Below are 20,580 nucleotides of genomic sequence, written 5' to 3'. Positions count from 1 at the left end.
AAACATCGTTCTTCTGTGGAAATTTCAGTACTTCAGCATAATGTTGCAGGTTTCCTCATGGTTCTATTTAAAGTCATTTTCTCGGAACATTAAGAAAACTTTCCTTAAAAACCAAAAGCAAATATTTTGTAATGTTCTAAGAATGTTATTTAAAAACATATCCATTCTCAGTGTCAACAAAACTCTCTATCCTCTATCTTGTTAAGTGTGTTCAGGTGTGTTGGCCTGAGCTTGTTTTCTTTGAAATGGGGTCTGTTTGAATAGACTAAAATTAACAGCTTTGTATGAGTTAAAAAACATGGCATGCTAGCTCCTTCCTGGTGGTACAGTGGACTAAATGCATGGATGGAGTCAAGAAGATCATAGGTTAGAATGTCACTGACGGCATGCCACAATAAAATTATGTTTGCATGATTTAATGCCTAAATTAATTTCCATGAGCCGTGTGCTTGGAGTTCAGAACAGTTATCCCAAATCTAAGCTAGCAGTGTAAGTCTTAGTGAAAGTTAGGTTTGGGGTCACAACATTTAGAATGTTCTCAAACTTATTTGATTACCAAATTATTTTATTATTTAAATAATGTTTATAAAACATCCCAGGAGAACTTTCAGTTTCTCAAAACCTCCCTGCAACCTAAAATATACATTCACAGAACAGGCAAAATGTTCACTTCTGAACCAATGGGAATCCAAATGCTTACGTTCCCACAACTTCCAAGGAACGAAATGTGCTAGCTGGAATTTAAGTCATGCCTGATACACAATAGACATTTTCCCATAGAGGGTTAGAGTAGAGGTTGGGGTTAATGTGGATGCTACCATGATTATGCATAATCAAGAATACAGATGAGTGAGAAAGTTAGAGGCACAATGATCATCATGGCATTTTTCAGGATTAATTTAGAAGTGTTCAGAAACATCTTATCTACACTGAACAAAAATCTAAGCACAACATCTCCTTCACATAGAGTTGATCAGGCTGTTGATTGTGGAATGTTGTCCCACTCCTCTTCAATGGCTGTGCGAAGTTGCTGGATATTGGCGGGAACTGGAACACGCTGTTGTAGACATCGATCCAGAGCATCCCAAACATGAAAGAACTGGGACATTTTCAGCTTCCAGGAATTGTGTACAGATCCTTGCTACATGGGGCCGTGCATTATCATGCTGAATCAAGGTGATGGCAGCGGATTTTTGGCACGACAATGAGCCTCAAGGTCGCATCACGGTATTTGTATTTATTTATTATGGATCCCCTTCCTGGGGTCCAGCAAAATTTAAGTCCGTTTATACCATTTTTTAAAACATTACAATACATTCACAGATTTCACAACAAACTGTGTGCCCTCAGGCCCCTACTCCACCACTACCACATACTAAATCCATGTGTATGTATAGTGCGTATGTTATCGTGTGTCTGTGCCAATGTTTGTGTTGATATCTCTGTGCGTTCAAATTGCTATCGATAAAATGCAAGCTTATGCCTGCCCATACCATAACCTCACCGCCACCATGGGACACTCTGTTCACAACGTTGACATCAGCAAACCGCTGACCCACATGAAGCTATCTGCCCGGTACAGTTGAAACCGGGATTAATCCGTGAAAAGCACACTTTACCAGCAATCAATCAGGTCAAGACCCTGGTGAGGACAACGAGCACACAGATTAGTTTACCTGAGACAGTTTCTGACAGTTTGCAGAAATTCTTCGGTTGTGCAAACCCACAGTTTCATCAGCTGGCTGGCTAGCTGGTCTCAGACAATCCTGCAAGTGAAAAAGCTGGATGTGGACTGGCGTGGTTACACGTGGTCTGCAGCTGTGAGGCCGGTTGGATGTACTGCCAAATTCTCTAAAACAATGTTGGAGGTGGCTTATGGTAGAGAAATGTATATTAATTTGTCTGGCAACAGCTCTGTTGGACATTCCTGCACTCAGAATGTATATTGCGCTCTCCCTTAACTTGAGACATCTTTGGCATTGTATTGTGGCAAAACTGCACGTTTTAGAGTGGCTTTTTATGGTCCCCAGCACAAGGTCCACCTGTGTAATGATCATGTTTAATCACGAACAGGGATGTAAACAAATTTGTGCGCAACACTTGAGAGAAATATGCGCCTTATGCGTATGGAACATTTCTGGGATCTTTTGTTTCAGCTCATGAAATATGGGACCAACACTTTGCATGTTGCGTTTTATATTTTTGTTCAGTGTACTCACTTAGAAAGAAAATTACTCCAGTCAGTTCATATTGGGCAAAATACAACCTGAAGCAAATGCATCCAAATAAAATTGTATTGGTCACATACACATGTTTAGCAGATGTTATTTTGGTGTAGCGAAATGCTTGTTTCTAGCTCCGACAGTGCAGTAATAGCAAAACAATTAACAACATATACACACAAATCTAAGTAAAGGAATGTGTTGTGTATTGATATTCTAGTTTTGTCCCTTTAGGGCACCTGTAACCCCCCCTTGCTTACCTACGTTAAAAACGTAGTGTTGGAATGTTCTTCCTGTGAAACACATTAAACAATGCCCACGTAAATTTCTAATCCCGTCTCATGTCCTGTCCTTACATTAGTTGTACAAGTAATACAGTGTGCTATACAACAAAACTGGCGACGAGGAAGAAATGTTCTCACGTTTGTACTCATCATCTTCGGCCGAAAGTCTGAGTTAAATTCGATTTTGTTTTTTTTCGCTGTAGAAAGACGCAAACAAAACGTGGAGCTAGCCAGTCGAGTGATGCTAGCTAGCCTTTGATGTCACGGCAACGAGAGCCTTGAGGGATAGGAAGAGTTTCGCTGCGGGAGAAAGTGAAGTCATCGTGAGATAAAAGAAAGGGGGGGGGGAAGTGGTCTGGGTGTAAGGGACCGTCTGAAATGTGTGAATTAGAAAAATAAACCGAAAATGTCTGCATTGATTGGAAATATAGGAACATTTGATGAATCTGTGCAACAATGGAGTTCTTACACAGAACGTTTTGAGTACTTTGTTGGCAAATGGCATTAAAGCAGAAGTCGTTGTGCCAACATTTTTGACTGTTATGGGAGGAAAAACATTCAATCTACTGCGCAGCCTTGTAACGCCTGAAATACCTGGTGATAAATCATATGATGAAATTGTGGCTACCTTAAAAGGACATTATTCTCCCAAACCACTGATAATCGCAGAGAGATTCAGGTTTCATAAGAGAAATCAAGAGGAGGAAGAATCAATCTCACAGTTTGTGGCTGTATTGAAACAGTTATCTGAACACTGTGAATTTGGGCGATCAATGAGCGACACTATACGTGATAGGTTAGTGTGTGGCATGCGCAGCGAGGCAATTCAGAAACGCCTTTTGACTGAGAGTAACTTAACATTGCAGAGAGCAATAGAAGTGAGTACATCAATGGAAATGGCAAATAAAGACCCACAACAGCTAAGTGCATCGACCAAAGTGCATAAGGTGTCTACGTGGTTAAAAAACAAGGCAGGAGGTGGCAAGCCATGCTATCGCTGTGGGAAACCAGGTCACCAAGCAGAGGAGTGTTGGTGCAAAGACTTAGACTGCAGAAGTTGTGGGTAAAAAGGGTGCATGTAAAAACAAAAAGACACAATCAAACAAAAGTACTGAACAAAGGAAAAGCGACTTCAGGAAGTACAAAAAGAAAGTGCATAAAATGGAGCACACAGAGGATGAACAAAGTGATACCCTGTCTGAAGGGGAAGAATCTTTGCATGTTATGTCAATTTCAGACAATGGATACGGCTACTGGGAGACACCGCTACTGGATGGAAACGCAGTACGGATGCAAGTGGACACTGGAGCAGCCATATCTTTGCTGTCTGAGGCTGTATACAAGGAGAAACTACATCACCTCACACTACAGCCCACAAAGATGACGCTGAAAACATACACCGGTGAGATTGTTCCACTGAGAGGAAGCGTGATTGTTACAGTGGAGCTCAACAAACAGAAGGTAAAGCTACCACTCTACATTGTGAAAGGCAACCATCCAGCATTGCTAGGACGCACATGGCTGGAAAAGATCAAACTAAACTGGCAGGAAATTCACATGGTTGTAAAAGAGGACACAAACCTACAAGGGATATTGAGGAAACACGCGGATGTGTTCAAAGGAGACCTTGGCAGTAAGGACAAAACGGTTAAACTGACCGTGAAACCAGACAGCAAGCCAAAATGCTTCAAAGCTAGACCTGTCCCATACGCAATAAAACCAAAAGTTGAAATTGAGCTAAACAGACTAGTGGAGAGTGGAGTATTGGATCCAGTGAATGTTAGTGAATGGGCTACACCTGTTTTTCCAGTCATAAAAAAAGATGGATCACTCAGACTCTGTGGTGATTTCAAAGTCACCATTAACCCAGTCTTGACTGCTTAAAAATATCCACTACCCCTCATTGACGACCTCTTTTCTGGTTTAGCTTTAGGACAAAAATTCAGTAAGATAGGTCTGACATAAGTCTATCTACAGATGCATGTGGACCAAGAGTCACAAGAACTGTTGACCATAGTGACTCACAAAGGACTGTACAGGTCCTGGAATCACTTCAGCTCCGGCCTTGTTTCAGAGAGCTATGGACCAGATACTGAGCGGGCTCACTGGGTTCCAATGTTACCTCGATGATCTACTCATCACCGGCAAAGACGAGCAGGAGCACCTGAGAAACCTGAACGCTACACTACAGAGATTGGAGGAGTACGGTCTGAGGGTCCGGAAGGACAAATTTTTCCAGCCCTCTGTTGAGTACCTGGGCCACGTCATCGACAGTTCGGTGCTCCACAAGGCGCCATCGAAGGTGAAGGCTGTTGTGGAAGCTCCATCCCCACAGAACGTGAGTCAGCTGAGATCATTCTTAGGACTACTGACATACTACGCAAAGTTTGTGCCAAACCTAGCTAACATGTTAAAGCCACTGCATGAACTTTTGAACAAAACCAAACAGTGGAAGTGGACAGACAGATGTGAGGAGGCATTCAAGAAAGCGAAAACAGCCTTAGCTCAGTCAGAGGCCATAACCCACTTCAACCCCAACTTGCCATTACAGTTGGCATGTGATGCATCAAGACCTGGCCATGATCAAGACAAAGGAAATGATTGTGGACTACAGGAAAAGGAGCCCCATTCTCATTGACCGGGCTGTAGTGGAGCAGGTTGAGAGCTTCAAGTTCCTTGGTGTCCACATCACCAACAAACTCATGGTCCAAACACACCAGTCAAGAAGAGTGCACGACAAAGCCTATTCCCCCTCAGGAGACCCAAAAGATTTGGCATGGGTCCTCAGATCCTCAAAGTTCTACAGCTGCACCATCGAGAGCATCTTGACTGGTTGTATCACTGCCTTGTATGGCAACTGCTTGGCGTCCGACCGCAAGGCACTATAGAGGGTAGTTTGTACGGCCCAGTACATCACTGGGGCCAAGCTTCCTGCCAACCAGGACCTCTATACCAGGTGGTGTCAGAGGAAGGCCATAAAAATTGTCAGACTTCTTAACAGCTTCTACTCCCAAGCTATAAGACTCCTGAACAGCTAATCAAATGTCTACCCAGACTATTTGCATCCCCCCCCCGTACGCTGCTGCTATTCTGTTTATTATCTGTGCATAGTCACTTTTTTCTACCTACATGTACAAGCATTTCACTAAGGTGTTGTTATATTCGGCGCGTGTGACAAATAAAATGTGATTTGATTTATAAGGAAGTCAGTCAATTGAAATAAATTCATTAGGCCCTAATCTATGGATTTCACGACTGGGAATACAGATATGTACTCTTGGTCACAGATTCCTTTAAAAAATTGTTGGATCAGAAAACCAGTATCTGTTGTGATCCCCATTTGTCTCATGCAGCGTGACACATCTCCTTCGCATAGAGTTGATCAGACTGTTAATTGTGGCCTGTGGAATGTTTTCCCACTCCTCTTCATTGGCTGTGCGAAGTTGCTGGATATTGGGGGGACTGGCACACACTGTCTTACATGTCAATCCAGAGCATCTCAAACATGCTCAATGGTGACATGTCTAGTGAGTGTGCAGGCCATGGAAGAACTGGGACTGGGATTTTCAGCTTCCAGGAATTGTGTACAGATCCTTGCATTATCATGCTGAAATTAGGTGATTGTGGTGGATGAATGGCACATTTTAGTGTCCTTTTATTGTCCCCCCAGCACAAGGTGCATCTGTGTAATGATCATGCTGTTTAATCAGTGTCTTGATATGCCACACCTGTCAGGTGGATGGATTATCCTGGCTAAGGTGAAATGCTCACTAACCGGGAAATAAACTAATTTGTACACACAATTTGAGCGAAATAAGATTTTTGTGAGTATGGAAAATGTCACTACATGTTGCATTTATATTTTGTTCAATATACTTAACTTTTTACTACTTTAATACATAATTGAATTTGTTCCAATACTTTTGGTCCCCTAAATTTAGGGAACAATGTACAGAAGTGCTGTATTTTGTAAGCAGTTCACCTGATATGAATGAAAATACCCTCAAATTAAAGGGTCTGCACCTTAACCTCCTTAATCATTTAAAACCCAAAGTACTGGAGTACAGCGCCAAAACAACAACAAAATTGTCACTGTCCCAATACTTTGATCTCACTGTAATTCCATTTTGACATTATGCGGTATTGTGTCTAGGCCAGTGACAAAATGTATTTTAGCAACTTTCTGAAGGCACTGTACATGTAATATATAAATGAAAGACAAAATATATTTTAATATTTTCTTTATTATTCCAAGGCACAATGTATGTGTTGGCAGGCTGTCTGACAGTGTTTTATACGTACAGTGGGGGGAAAAAGTATTTGATCCCCTGCTGATTTTGTACGTTTGCCCACTTACAAAGAAATGATCAGTCTATAATTTTAATAGTAGGTTTATTTGAACAGTGACAGACAGAATAACAAAAAAATCCAGAAAAACGCATGTCAAAAATGTTATAAAATGATTTGCATTTTAATGAGGGAAATAAGTATTAGACCCCTCTGCAAAACATGACTTAGTACTTGGTGGCAAAACCCTTGTTGGCAATCACAGATGTCAGACGTTTCTTGTAGTTGGCCACCAGGTTTGCACACATCTCAGGAGGGATTTTGTCCCACTCCTCTTTGCAGATCTTCTCCAAGTCATTAAGGTTTCGAGGCTGACATTTGGCAACTCGAACCTTCAGCTCCCTCCACAGATTTTCTATGAGATTAAGGTCTGGAGACTGGCTAGGCCACTCCAGGACATTAATGTGCTTCTTCTTGAGCCACTCCTTTGTTGCCTTGGCCGTGTGTTTTAGGTCAATGTCATGCTGGAATACCCATCCACGACCCATTTTCAATGCCCTGGCTGATGGAAGGAGGTTCTCACCCAAGATTTGACGGTACATGGCCACGTCCATCGTCCCTTTGATGCGGTGAAGTTGTCCTGTCCTCTTAGCAGAAAAACACCCCCAAAGCATGTTTCCACCTCCATGTTTGACGGTGGAGATGGTGTTCTTGGGGTCATAGGCAGCATTCCTCCTCCTCCAAACACGGCGAGTTGAGTTGGTGTCAAAGAGCTCCATTTTGGTCTCATCTGACCACAACACTTTCACCAGTTGTCCTCTGAGTCATTCAGATGTTCATTGGCAAACTTCAGACGGGCATGTATATGTATTCATCTCCCGTCTGGATTACTGCAACTCGCTGTTGGCTGGGCTCCCTGCCTGTGCCATGAAACCCCTACAACTCATCCAGAACGCCGCAGCCCGTCTGGTGTTCAACCTTCCCAAGTTCTCTCACGTCACCCCGCTCCTCCGCTCTCTCCACTGGCTTCCAGTTGAAGCTCGCATCCGCTACAAGACCATGGTGATTGCCTACGGAGCTGTGAAGGGAACGGCACCTCCATACCTTCAGGCTCTGATCAGGCCCTACACCCAAACAAGGGCACTGCATTCATCCACCTCTGGCCTGCTGGCCCCCCTACCTCTGAGGAAGCACAGTTCCCGCTCAGCCCAGTCAAAACTGTTCGCTGCTCTGGCACCCCAATGGTGGAACAAGCTCCCTCATGACGCCAGGACAGCGGAGTCAATCACCACCTTCCGGAGACACCTGAAACCCCACCTCTTTAAGGAATACCTAGGATAGGATAAAGTAATCCTTCTAACCCCCCCCCCCCCCCCCCCCCTTAAAAGATTTAGATGCACTATTGTAAAGTGGTTGTTCCACTGGATATCATAAGGTGAATGCACCAATTTGTAAGTCGCTCTGGATAAGAGCGTCTGCTAAATGACTTAAATGTAATGTAAATGTAAAATGTAATGTATTCTTGAGCAGGGGGACCTTGAGGGTGCTGCAGCATTTCAGTCCTTCACGGCGTAGTGTGTTACCAATTGTTTTCTTGGTGACTATGGTCCCAGCTGCCTTGAGATCATTGACAAGATCCTCCCGTGTAGTTCCTGGCTGATTCCTCATCGTTCTCATGATCATTGCAACTCCACGAAGTGAGATCTTGCATGGAGCCCCAGGCCGAGGGATATTGACAGTTCTTTAGTGTTTCTTCCATTTGCGAATAATCGCACCAAATGTTGTCACCTTCTCACCAAGCTGCTTGGCGATGGTCTTGTAGCCCATTCCAGCCTTGTGTAGGTCTACAATCTTGTCCCTGACATCCTTGGAGAGCTCTTTGGTCTTGGCCATGGTGGAGAGTTTGGAATCTGATTGATTGATTGCTTCTGTGGACAGGTGTCTTTTTTACAGGTAGAAAGCTGCGGTTAGGAGCACTCCCTTTATGAGTGTGCTCTTAATCTCAGCTCGTTACCTGTATAAAAGACACCTGGGAGCCAGAAATCTTTCTGATTGAGAGGGGGTCAAATACTTATTTCCCTCATTAAAATACAAATCAATTTATACCATTTCTGACATGCGTTTTTCTGGATATTTTTGTTGTTATTCTGTCTCTCACTGTTCAAATAAACCTACCATTAAAATTATAGACTGATCCTTTCTTTGTCAGTGGGCAAACGTACAAAATCAGCAGGGGATCAAATACTTTTTTCCCCCACTGTACATTCACAGAATAAATAACCCTAACCGTGTGAACACACCTTCACACTGCACCTAAACATGGACAGGGGGCTCAGTGACTACATGCTCAATATGTAACCATAATAGCATAAATAAAGCTTGTTAACAAGTGGGGTATTCCAGAAAGCGGGACTATCAAGTTAGCCACCAAACTTTAATAAACAGTCACATTTCTCAAAAACATGAAGTTATTTCAAGCAATTTTGTAAAGTTAGCTGGCTAAAAATAAAATTCAACATTTTTAGAACTGCCACCTGGACTGTACCAGCATAAACCACAGTATTGACAGCCTTAAACCCAACTAGTAGGCTGCTTTACCCTAACTAGTACTGTGGTGCTTTACCGGCCTTAACCATTACAGCTTAATACCAATACTCGCATGCGCAAACACACACACACACTAATAAACATATATCACAGACAAACACACTCACACTGATAGAGCAGGTGGACGGGATGTGTAACTGTAAAGATTGGCTTTAGTGTTCACTCATGAAAAAGTACCAAACTAACAGTTCAACTGTTACATGGAACATACAGAAAATAATAATCTAATCAGCGTCACAATCACACTGCAAAACAATCTTATTTCATTGTGTTTTTGAACTCCAGAAAACAAAGTTCTAATAAACTTGAGTACATTGTGTTTTCTAACTTCATCTTTACATCTGCATTAATTGTGCTTTTAAGGTTGTCAGAAAGTCCTATCATACACTACATGACCAAAAGTATATGGACACCTGCCCATCAAACATCTCATTCCAAAATCATGGGCATTAATATGGAGTTGGTCCCCCCTTTGCTGCTATAACAGCCACCACTCTTCTGGGAAGGCTTTCCTCTAGATGTTGGAACATTGCTGCGGGGACTTGCTTCCATTCAGCCGCAAGAGCATGAGTGAGGTCGGGCACTGATGTTGGGTGATTAGGCCTGGCTCACAGTTGGCGTTCCAATTCATCCCAAAGGTGTCCGATGGGGTCAAGTTCTTCCACACCGATCTCGACAGACCATTTCTGTATAGACCTCGCTTTGTGCATGGGAGCATTGTCATGCTGAAACAGGAAAGGGCCTTCTCCAAACTGTTGCCACAAAGTTGGAAGCACAGAATTGTCTACAATGTCATTGCTTCCATTCATTCGAATACTGTAGCGTTAAGACTTCCCTTCACTGGAATTAAGGGGCCTAGCCCAAACCTTCAAAAACATCCCCAGACCATTATTCCTCCTCCACCAATCTTTACAGTTGATACTATGCATTTGGCGCATGTAGCTTTTTCTTTGGAAACACCAAACCCAGATTTGGCCATCAGACTGCCAGATGGTGAAGCGTGATTCATCACTCCAGATAACGCGTTTCCACTGCTCCAGAGTCCAATGGCTGAAAGCTTTACACCACTCCAGCCGACACTTGGCCTTGCATATGGTGATCTTAGGCTTGTGTGTGGCTGCTCGGCCATGGAAACCCATTTCATGAAGCTCCCGACGAACAGTTATTGTGCTGACGATGCTTCCAGAGGAAGTTTAGAACTCGGTAGTGAGTGTTGCAACCAAGGACAGACAATTTATACGCGCTTCTGCACTCGGTGTTACCGTTCTGTGAGCTTGTGTGGCCTACCACTTCACCGTTGAGCCTTTGTTGCTCCTAGATGTTTCCACTTCACAATAGCAGCAATTACTGTTGACCGTGGCAGCTCTAGCAGGGCAGATATTTGTGAACTGACTTGTTGGAAAGGTGGCATCCTATGACGGTGCCACGTTGAAAATCACTGATCTCTTTAGTAAGGCCATTCTACTGCCATTGTTTGTCTCCGGAGATTGCATGATTGTGTGCTCGATTTTATACACCTGCCAGCAACGGGTGTGGCTGAAATAACCGAACCCACTAATTTGAAGGGGTGTCCAAATACTTTTGTATATACACTATTGTTCAAAAGTTTGGAGTCACTTAGAAATCTCGTTTTTGAAAGAAAATCACTTTTTTCATCCATTAAAATAACATCACATGGATCAGAAATACAGTGTAGACACTTAAATGTTGTAAATGACTATTGTAGTTGGAAACGGACGATTTTTGTTTTTGTGGAATATCTACATAGGTGTACAGAGGCCCATTATCAGCAACCATCACTCCCGTGTTCCAATGGCACATTGTGTTAGCTATTCCAAGTTTATCATTTTAAAAGGCTAATTGATCAGTATAATTGCAATTATGTTAGCACAGCTGAAAACTGTTGTGCTGATTTAAAGAAGTAATACAACTGGCCTTAAGTCTGGCCTTAAGCAATAAGACTGACGAGTTTCAGAAGAAAGTTCTTTGTTTCTAGCCATTTTGAGCCTGTAATCAAACCCACACGTGCTGATGCTCCAGATACTCAACTAGTCTAATGAAGGCTAGTTTTATTGCTTCTTTAATCAGCACAACAGTTTTCAGCTGTGCTTACATAATTGCAAAAGGGTTTTCTAATGATCAATTAGCCTTTTTAAAATGATAAACTTGGATTAGCTAACACAACATGCCATTGGAACACGGGAGTGATGGTTTCTGATAATGGCCCTCTACGCCTATGTAAATATTCCATAAAAAATAAATAAACGGTTGTTTTTCAGCTACAATAGTCATTTAAAACATTAACAATGTCTACACTGTATTTCTGATCAATTTCATGTTATTTTAATGGACAAAAATTAGCTTTTCTTTAAAAAAATAAGGACATTTCTAAGTGACCCCAAACTGTCCAACGGTAGTGTATGTTCATATACAGTAGTGTAAAACAAAGTCTTTGGTGGTGTTTGTGACATGTCAAATAAAATTCCGTAAAAACACAGGAAGCATCCCTTGAGCACCAACCAACACGCCAGCCTGACAGCTTCCAGAAGTCAATAAATAGTATATCACTCACTTCATATCATATTAGCATCATACATCATACAAACAAAGCTGTCACTGTACGTCACATGCAATTCCCTATGTAGTGCTCTACTTTTGATCAGGGCCCATAGGGCTGTAGTCAAAAGTAGTGCGCTATATAGGGAATAGGGTGCCATTTAGGACCCACTCATTGGGTACCAGTGGTTGAAGTGTGCCGTTGACATTCATTTAGAATGGGACAGGTAAAAAAAGTCACCACGGTTAGAAAATATAAAACTCTTCATGCTAAAAAACTCTTGAAATCCAACATACTAAAAAAGATATATTAAAGCTGTTGTCCTACATAATAACATGGTAATGGATAAATTGAACTTTGGAGCTAACAACTCAAACTTATTTCAACAGGGATGTTGTTAGTAGAGTACACCTAACTATACATACAGAGTATGCCGTAAAACTACACCTGTTTGTTTGTGTGTGTTGGCACCAGTGTGTGTTACTGGTACCAGGGGGTCTTACGGACCCAGCGTAGGGTGAAGCCTGCATCGGTGCGGATCTTGATTGAAGCAGCCTCGGCCTCTCTCACGGTCTCCTTGACTGACTGCATCAGGTTCTGGGCATTATGGACCAGCATCTCTGTAGCCTGGATGTTGGAGGGAGAGAGCGAGAGATAGGTTAAACACTGTAGCCTTTGGGGGAGCAAGGGAGTTGAAACAGGTTTGAAAATATATACAGTGCCTTCAGAAAGTATTCAGACCCCTTGACTTTTTCCACATTTTGTTAGGTTACAGCCTTATTCTAATATTGATTAAATTGTTTTTATCCTCTATACACAATACCCCATAATTACATAGCAAAAATAGGTTTTTAGACATTTTTGCTCATTTATATATATATATATATATATATATTTTAATATCACTTATATAAGTATTCAGACCCTTTACTCAATACTTTGTTGAAGCAGCAATTACAGCCTTGAGTCTTGGGTATGTATTTGGGGAGTTCTCTGCAGATGTTCGATCGGTGTTCAAGTCCGGGCTCTGGCTGGTCCACTCAAGGACATTCAGCGACTTGTCCCGAAGCCAGTCCTACATTGTCTCGTTGTCCTGTTGGAAGGTGAACTTTCCTCCCCAGTCTGACATCATGAACGCTCTGGAGCAGGTTTTCATCAAGGATCTCTCAGTACTTTGCTCTGTTCATATCTCCTTCGATCCTGACTAGTCTCCCAGTCCCTTCCGCCGAAAAACATCCCCACAGCATGATGCTGCCACCACCATGCTTCACCGTAGGGATGGTGCCAGGTTTCCTCCAGACATAATGCTTGGCATTCAGGCTAAAGAGTTGAATATTGGTTACATCAGACCAGATAATCTTGTTTGTCATGGTCTGAGAGTCTTTAGGTTGCATTTGGCAAACTCCAAGCGGGCTGTCATTTGCCTTTTACTAAGGAGTGGCTTCCGGCCTGATTGGTGGAGTGTTGCAGAGATAGTTGTCCTTCTGGAAGGTTCTCCCATCTCCACAGAGGAACTCTAGAGCACTGTCAGAGTGACCATCGGGTTCTTGGTCACCTCCCTGACCAAGGTCCTTCTCCCCCGATTGCTCAGTTTGGCCGGGCGGCCAGCTCTCGGAAGAGTCTTGGTGGTTCCAAACTTCTTCCATTTAAGAATGATGGAGGCCATTGTGTTTTTGGGGACCTTAAATGCTGCATACATTCTTTGGTACTCTTCCCCAGATCTGTGCCTCGACACAGTCCTGTCTTGGAGCTCTACGGACAATTCAATTCATTCATGGTTTGGTTTTTGCTCTGACATGCACTGTCAACTGTGGAACCTTGTATAGACAGTGTGTGTGCCTTTCCAAATCATATCCAATCAATTTAATATTCCACAGGTGGACTCCAATCAAGTTGTAGAAACATCAAAGGATGATCAATGGAAACAGGATGCACCTGAGCTCAATTTCAGGTTTCATAGCAAACGGTCTGAATACTTATGTAAATAAGGTATTTCTGTTTTATACATTTAAAAAAAAATGGAAAAACCTATTTTCGTTTTGTCAGTATGAGGTATTGTGTGTAGATTGCTGAGGATTTTTTTTCTTAATTTTCTCTCTCACCTGTTCAGACTCCTCCTCGCTGATGTTGGTTCGTCCCAGCATGGTGGCTTTGACTGTTGACAGGATCTTCAGCTGAGTACTGATGGTGGGGATACGCTCACACACCTGGACACATAAACAGCATGTTACAGTAGACCCCCTGAGTGAGTGTGCGTGCAGATGCGTGTTTGTATGTGCGTGCTTGTGTATGTGTACCTGCAGCAGGTTGGTTCTGATGCGTCGGTCAGTACACTGCTTGGCCACCTCTTTGGCCAGCCTGGTGACCTCATCCGAGGCTTTGGCAATGTCTTTAGCACACTGGATCATAGCCCGCTTATTACCGCTGCCGCCGCGTACCAACCGGGACATCTCAGCCATCAGCAACGCCATCCTCTTGGCCGCCGCAATGATGTCATTTCCCTGTGGAGGAAGGCGGAAGGGGAGAGGGGTTAGTGTGATGGGGGAGATTGGGGGGAGGGACAATGGGAAAGAGGGAGTTAGTATTGTGGATGGGTGGGGTACTCCTGAATGCATCTGACGTGTTTCACGTTCCACATCTCCATGCCTCTGTGTTAATAGTATTTCATACATTTATGTTCTCAGACATTGATCTTCAATGGTTGACGATCATGTGTAATGAAAATGTGTAGTCCAAAAGTTAGTTTTCTTGAGCTTGATTTAGAATGTTTTACAACACTCAGGCATGCACGCGCACACACACTCACATACAGCGCCGATAGGTTATACCATGTCATGATGGTCAGGTGGAGGTTAATATTTATCATCAGGCAAAGCAAGAAGTGTCATCCTACCAACAGCAGGCAGCTAGGAACACTACATCACCCAGAAAGTATTGAGAAACTGTCATCCTTGGCTTCACAGGTTGGACAAAGGCAGAGTCAGAGCGACTGGCTCCTCCTCTAAACCACTTAGTTTCCCAAGGGAGGGACTTGAGAAGCTAGTATCAGTTTATCCAGCAGGTGCAACAAAGGTGCCATTCCAACAACAATCCTCACAGGCAACCTTAACATAACCCCAACAACACAATGTAAACACAACTGTGTGTCAACTAAGTGTCCAGGAGTAATGCAGCAGCCATAGCTGATTGGATGTCCCCATGGTTACAGCAGGATGCAGAGCCGAGAGTTTCCATAGTAACGGTGCAGATGGGATGCAGTCAGGACGTAGTCTACACCTTTCTGAAAACGTAATCCCAGTAAATTACAAGTTCCCATAGTAACAGTAAATTACTTGTTCCCATAGTAACAGTAAGTTACTTTTTCAACAGCAGGATGCAGAGGGGATGCAGTGGCCAGTACCTTGCTGGACCACTTGCGCGCCTCCTGATGAAGCGATTGTGCGGCGGCTAGGATGGGTTGATTTACGGCATTGCCGTTAGATGGCATCATCAACAGCTCTGGCTCATAGTCATCCTCACCGTCAGTAAACTCGTCTTCATCATCTACCTCTACACCCTCCTCTTCCTCAGGCTGGGGGTGGGTGAGGGGAGGAGGGGAGAGGAGTAGGAGGGATAGGGGTGAGGAGAGTGATAAGAGGGGAGGGAAGGCAGCATGTAGAAAGTATAGCGTTTGTATGACGCACTGAATGGAGAGAAGGACAAGAGGAAGTCTACAGTCGGAGGAGGAGGAATGAGAGGATGGAGGGAAAAAAGCGATACTACCACTGGGGGAGAACAGAAAGAAGAGAGGAGAAGAGGCAGACAGTTCTATCAGGGAGGAGAGAGGAGGGGAAGGAAGAGTTGGGCTAGGCAGGTAGCAATGAGGAGAGCTGTGGTAGGGGGAGAGGGAGTCAGCCTGGGCTACAGTGTTCATTTAGATACAGGTACAGGCAGGTACAAAACTATTCTATAATTGTTTCAATGTTGTGTAGTAGACAGAAACCAAACCAATATTGACTCTGACAGAGAGAGAATTGTGTTTTTGTCCAGACTCTGTAAGACTGTTCTGTTCTAGTCCTCCTGTTTAGGGTTAAACAATTCCCGTAACTTTCCCAAAATTCCCAGGTTTTCCAGAAATCCTGGTTGGAAGATTCCCGGAATCAGAAAGGAATAAGCAAGAAATACAGAATCCTACAATTTCTGGAAAATCTGAGAATTTTTGGAATTTTTGGTAAAGTTAAGGGAATTTTGCAACCCTACTCTTGTTGGAAGGTTAGATTAGAGACACAGCATGCAGACACCTTTCTCAGATGACAGTTTCCAGTTTTCGTCTGAAATTGGAATCAGCTCCCAGATCTTCATATTTCAGCAACACAGTCGTGTTGGAGAAATCCCTTTATTGCACAACTCAGAGTAGAGATACACAGGACATCAGAGAACCGCGTCTGTCATACCCAACCACTCCACATGTCTCCTATATCATAACCATAACCCCTCAATAACTCTCCTATTTGTCATAACCAATCCTTCCTCTGTAGATATGAATACAGTAGCTGCAGTAAAACTCTGTACTAAACCCTGTACAATCACATTACCACTGGTAATAAGATTACATTACCACTGGAACTAAGACTGCATTACCACAGTAATACTACTGGTAGGGCCTACTAGCACAGCTACACCCTATACAGTAGGTCTACTCCTGTCTGGGAAATGCATGAACACCTGCACTAACACACATACACACTAGCACATACTTACAGCTGCACTAAAGCTAATGGCTAGCACCCTAACACCAGAGCAGTGTATGTATTGTGTGTGTGTGTGTGTGTGTGTGTGTGTGTGTGTGTGTGTGTGTGTGTGTGTGTGTGTGTGTGTGTGTGTGTGTGTGTGTGTGTGTGTGTGTGTGTGTGTGTGTGTGTGTGTGTGTGTGTGTGTGTGTGTGTGCGCTGACCTTGCTGGACCACTTGCGTGCCTCGTCGTGTAGTTGCCTAGCAGCCACCATCATGGGCTCACTGAGCAGCTCTCCTGCCTTCTGCTCTGGAAAGTCTTCATCTTTGTCTCTCTCTTTCTCCTCTGGAGGCGGGGGGCGGGGCGGGGGCACCTCTCCCTCTGGTAGGGGGGGCTTAGGGGGGGCCTGCTCCTGATCACTCACCTGGAGGGGACAGACGGACGGACAGAAAGACGGTTGGACGGACGGAGAGATGTAAGCCCCAGATAGCATTGTTTTTCTTGTTTTAATTAACAATGCCTGACGCTGAAACAGTTCAAGAGTTTGTGTAACACTGCGTGTGTGTTTGTTTGTACTCACGTGTAGCTTGTCTAGGTCTGGGGGTGGAGGGGGGAAGTCTGGTTCCGGGAGGCTGAAGGCTTCTCTGACCTTCCCAACAGCAGCCAGAATTCTGAGGCAAGAATCTAAAAAGGCCTTCTGAAGGGCTGAGTGGGAGAGGTATGGGCATGAATTTCAGTCAAATTATGTACATACAAGTGACAGAAACAAGGCATATATGTGTGCGTGCATGTAAGTACCTGGGTACTGTATATTTCCGGCCACAGCCTTAGCGTCTATAACCATAGGTGATATAGTGTGGCTGAGTATATCTGATGCACGTTTCACTGCTTCTCTGAACCATGGGTCCTCTGAGTTCTCCACCTCTCTCTTCGCTACCAGTAGTACGCGATTGGCTCGCCGAGCTATGCTGGTCGCCCCAGCAACTAGCATCTGCGGCTGTACATTCGCTATGGCGACACGACACTTATCGATGTCCTTCTTTATCGCCTCTTCAGACGCATCCAGCAAAGACTTGGTGTCTATGGCTTCATCCACCAGACCTGCACACACACGCATGTAAGCACACAGACAGACACGTATACAGACACACACACAAAGAGACATGAGGAAGAGTGAAACATACAGTACACAGCCTTCAGAAATCTTTGGGTGTGTGTCCACGTGTGTGTGTGTGTGGTTGCATATGCGTGCGTGTGTGTGTGTGTGTGTGTGTGTGTGTGTGTGTGTGTGTGTGTGTGTGTGTGTGTGTGTGTGTGTGTGTGTGTGTGTGTGTGTGTGTGTGTGTGTGTGTGTGTGTGTGTGTGTGTGTGTGTGTGTTACCAGTGAGTTTCTCTACATTGTCAATCCACTGGTTCTTCATGGTGTCAAAGTGTTCGTAGGCCGCCTGGTTACCTGGATTCTTCAACAGGATACGAGCTGCGGAGGTCACCTGAACACACACTCATAATCAACATCATTGTTGTGTCAATCTAAAGACTAAGTCCGTGGACACACACACACACACACACCTGTGGAGTGAGTTCTCTGGTGTGCTTAACGGTAGCCTGTATTCCCTCAACTGTGTTCTTATTGGCTGATCCCACGGCTGCCGCCTTCTCCGCTGTTGCGCCCAGGCGACCCGCATGGGCCTCAAAGTTACCAGCACGCTCCTCAAACACCTGCAACACACACACAAATTAGCCTCTACAAACACTGACCGTAACGCAACACAACATTATAGAAAGGAAATATACATATATAGACATACACACAGACAAGGAGACAGACAGTATATGTAACAGAAAGACAGACAGTACCTCCTCTCTGTGCGGGGCCTCTAGGGGGGCAGTCGCAGACACGGCCAGTAGTTTAATGGGGGTGGTGGTGTCACTGAACACATCGGATACTTCCTGGGTCATGACTTCCTGCATACGACCCTTCAAGTCCTGACAGACATACAGCATGGATATTTATATCAGTACATGTTTTATATGTCTAATGTACAGTCGTGGCCAAAAGTTTTGAGAATGACACAAATATACATTTTCACTAAGTTTGCTGCTTCAGTGTCTTTAGATATTTTTGTCAGATGTTACTATGGAATACTGAAGTATACAAAAAAAAAAAATGCATTAAAATGAAATGTATGCATTCACTACTACTGTAAGTCGCTCTGGATAAGAGCGTCTGCTAAATGACAAAAAAAAGTATAATTACAAGCATTTCAAAAGTGTCAAAGGCTTTAATTGACAATTACATGAAGTTGATGCAAAGAGTCAATATTTGCAGTGTTGGCCCTTCTTTTTCAAGACCTCTGCAATCTGCCCTGGCATGCTGTCAATTAACTTCTGGGCCACATCCTGACTGATGGCAGCCCATTCTTGCATAATCAATGCTTGGAGTTTGTCAGAATTTGTGGGTTTTTGTTTGTCCACCCGCCTCTTCAGGATTGACCACAAGTTCTCAATGGGATTAAGGTCTGGGGAATTTCCTGGCCATGGACCCAAAATATTGATGTTTTGTTCCCTCAGCCACTTGGTTATCACTTTTGCCTTATGGCAAGGTGCTCCATCATGCTGGAAAAGGCATTGTTCGTCACCAAACTGTTCCTGGATGGTTGGGAGATGTTGTTCTCGGAGGATGTGTTGGTACCATTCTTTATTCATGGCTGTGTTCTTAGGCAAAATTGTGAGTGAGCCCTCTCCCTTGGCTGAGAAGCAACCCCATACATGAATGTCTCAGGATGCTTTACTGTTGGCATGACACAGGACTGATATATATATGTATTCGTCAATTTGATAAACTCTATACAACTGGGGAAAAAACTTTTGAACAGTCATGCAACTCGGAATTCCAAGTCTGAAACTCTGGCATCTTTCAAGAGCTCCGACTTTCCGACCGTTGCACTCACCTTGTCTTCTCCGGACAAGCTTTTTTCCAGATGCCCCAAACAATCGGAAATGGGATTCATCAGAGAAAATGACTTTACCCCAGTCCTCAGCAGTCCAATCCCTGTACCTTTTGCAGAATATCAGTCTGTCCCTGATGTTTTTCCTGGAGAGAAGTGGCTTCTTTGCTGCCCTTCTTGACACCAGGCCATCCTCCAAAAGTCTTCGCCTCACTCTGCATGCAGATGCACTCACACCTGCCTGCTTCCATTCCTGAGCAAGCTCTGTACTGGTGGTGCCCCGATCCCGCAGCTGAATCAACTTTAGGAGATGGTCCTGGCACTTGCTGTACTTTCTTGGGCGCCCTGAAGCCTTCTTCACAATAATTGAACCGCTCTCCTTGAAGTTCTTGATGATCCGATAAATGGTTGATTTAGGTGCAATCTTACTGGCAGCAATATCCTTGCCTGTGAAGCCCTTTTTGTGCAAAGCAATGATGATGGCACGTGTTTCCTTGCAGGTAACCATGGCTGACAGAGGAAGAACAATGATTCCAAGCACCACCATCCTTTTGAAGCTTCCAGTCTGTTATTCGAACTCAATCAGCATGACAGAGTGATCTCCAGCCTTGTCCTCGTCAACACTCACACCTGTGTTAACGAGAGAATCACTGACATGATGTCAGCTGGTCCTTTTGTGGCAGGGCTGAAATGCAGTGGAAATGTTTTTGGGGATTCAGTTCATTTGCATGGCAAAGAGGGACTTTGCAATTAATTGCAATTCATCTGATCACTCTTCATAACATTCTGGAGTATATGCAAATTGCCATCATACAAACTGAGGTAGCAGACTTTGTGAAAATGTATATGTGTGTCATTCTCCTAAACTTTTGGCCACGGCTGTAGAAATAAAGAATGATGACAGAAAAAGAAAAGTAATTTTTGATTTAAAGAACATATTTCAATTACTATTCTGTCATTTGTAT

At 43.8% G+C, this 20,580-nt stretch overlaps 1 protein-coding gene across 1 annotated transcript in view; it reads right to left on the bottom strand.

The window, feature by feature from the left end:
• Positions 1–9,188: 9,188 nt before the first annotated feature.
• LOC106604178 (vinculin) overlaps positions 9,189–20,580 on the bottom strand; it is a 47,645-nt gene continuing 36,253 nt past the window's right edge. The window contains exons 13-22 of the mRNA XM_014198597.3: positions 18,525–18,653; positions 18,237–18,386; positions 18,049–18,157; positions 17,466–17,768; positions 17,248–17,372; positions 16,891–17,091; positions 15,358–15,528; positions 14,255–14,458; positions 14,060–14,164; positions 9,189–12,584 (exon numbers count right to left, since the gene is read on the bottom strand). Coding sequence (XP_014054072.1) covers positions 12,438–12,584; positions 14,060–14,164; positions 14,255–14,458; positions 15,358–15,528; positions 16,891–17,091; positions 17,248–17,372; positions 17,466–17,768; positions 18,049–18,157; positions 18,237–18,386; positions 18,525–18,653 — 1,644 coding nt within the window. The 3' untranslated portion in view covers positions 9,189–12,437. The remainder of the gene's footprint in view (positions 12,585–14,059; positions 14,165–14,254; positions 14,459–15,357; positions 15,529–16,890; positions 17,092–17,247; positions 17,373–17,465; positions 17,769–18,048; positions 18,158–18,236; positions 18,387–18,524; positions 18,654–20,580) is intronic.

The sequence above is a fragment of the Salmo salar genome, chromosome 01, assembly GCF_965601325.2.
Source record: "Salmo salar chromosome 01, fSalSal1, whole genome shotgun sequence".
NCBI lineage: Eukaryota > Metazoa > Chordata > Actinopteri > Salmoniformes > Salmonidae > Salmo > Salmo salar.
Note: the sequence above shows the minus strand (reverse complement) of the source record. Positions and strands in the feature narration are given on the sequence as shown.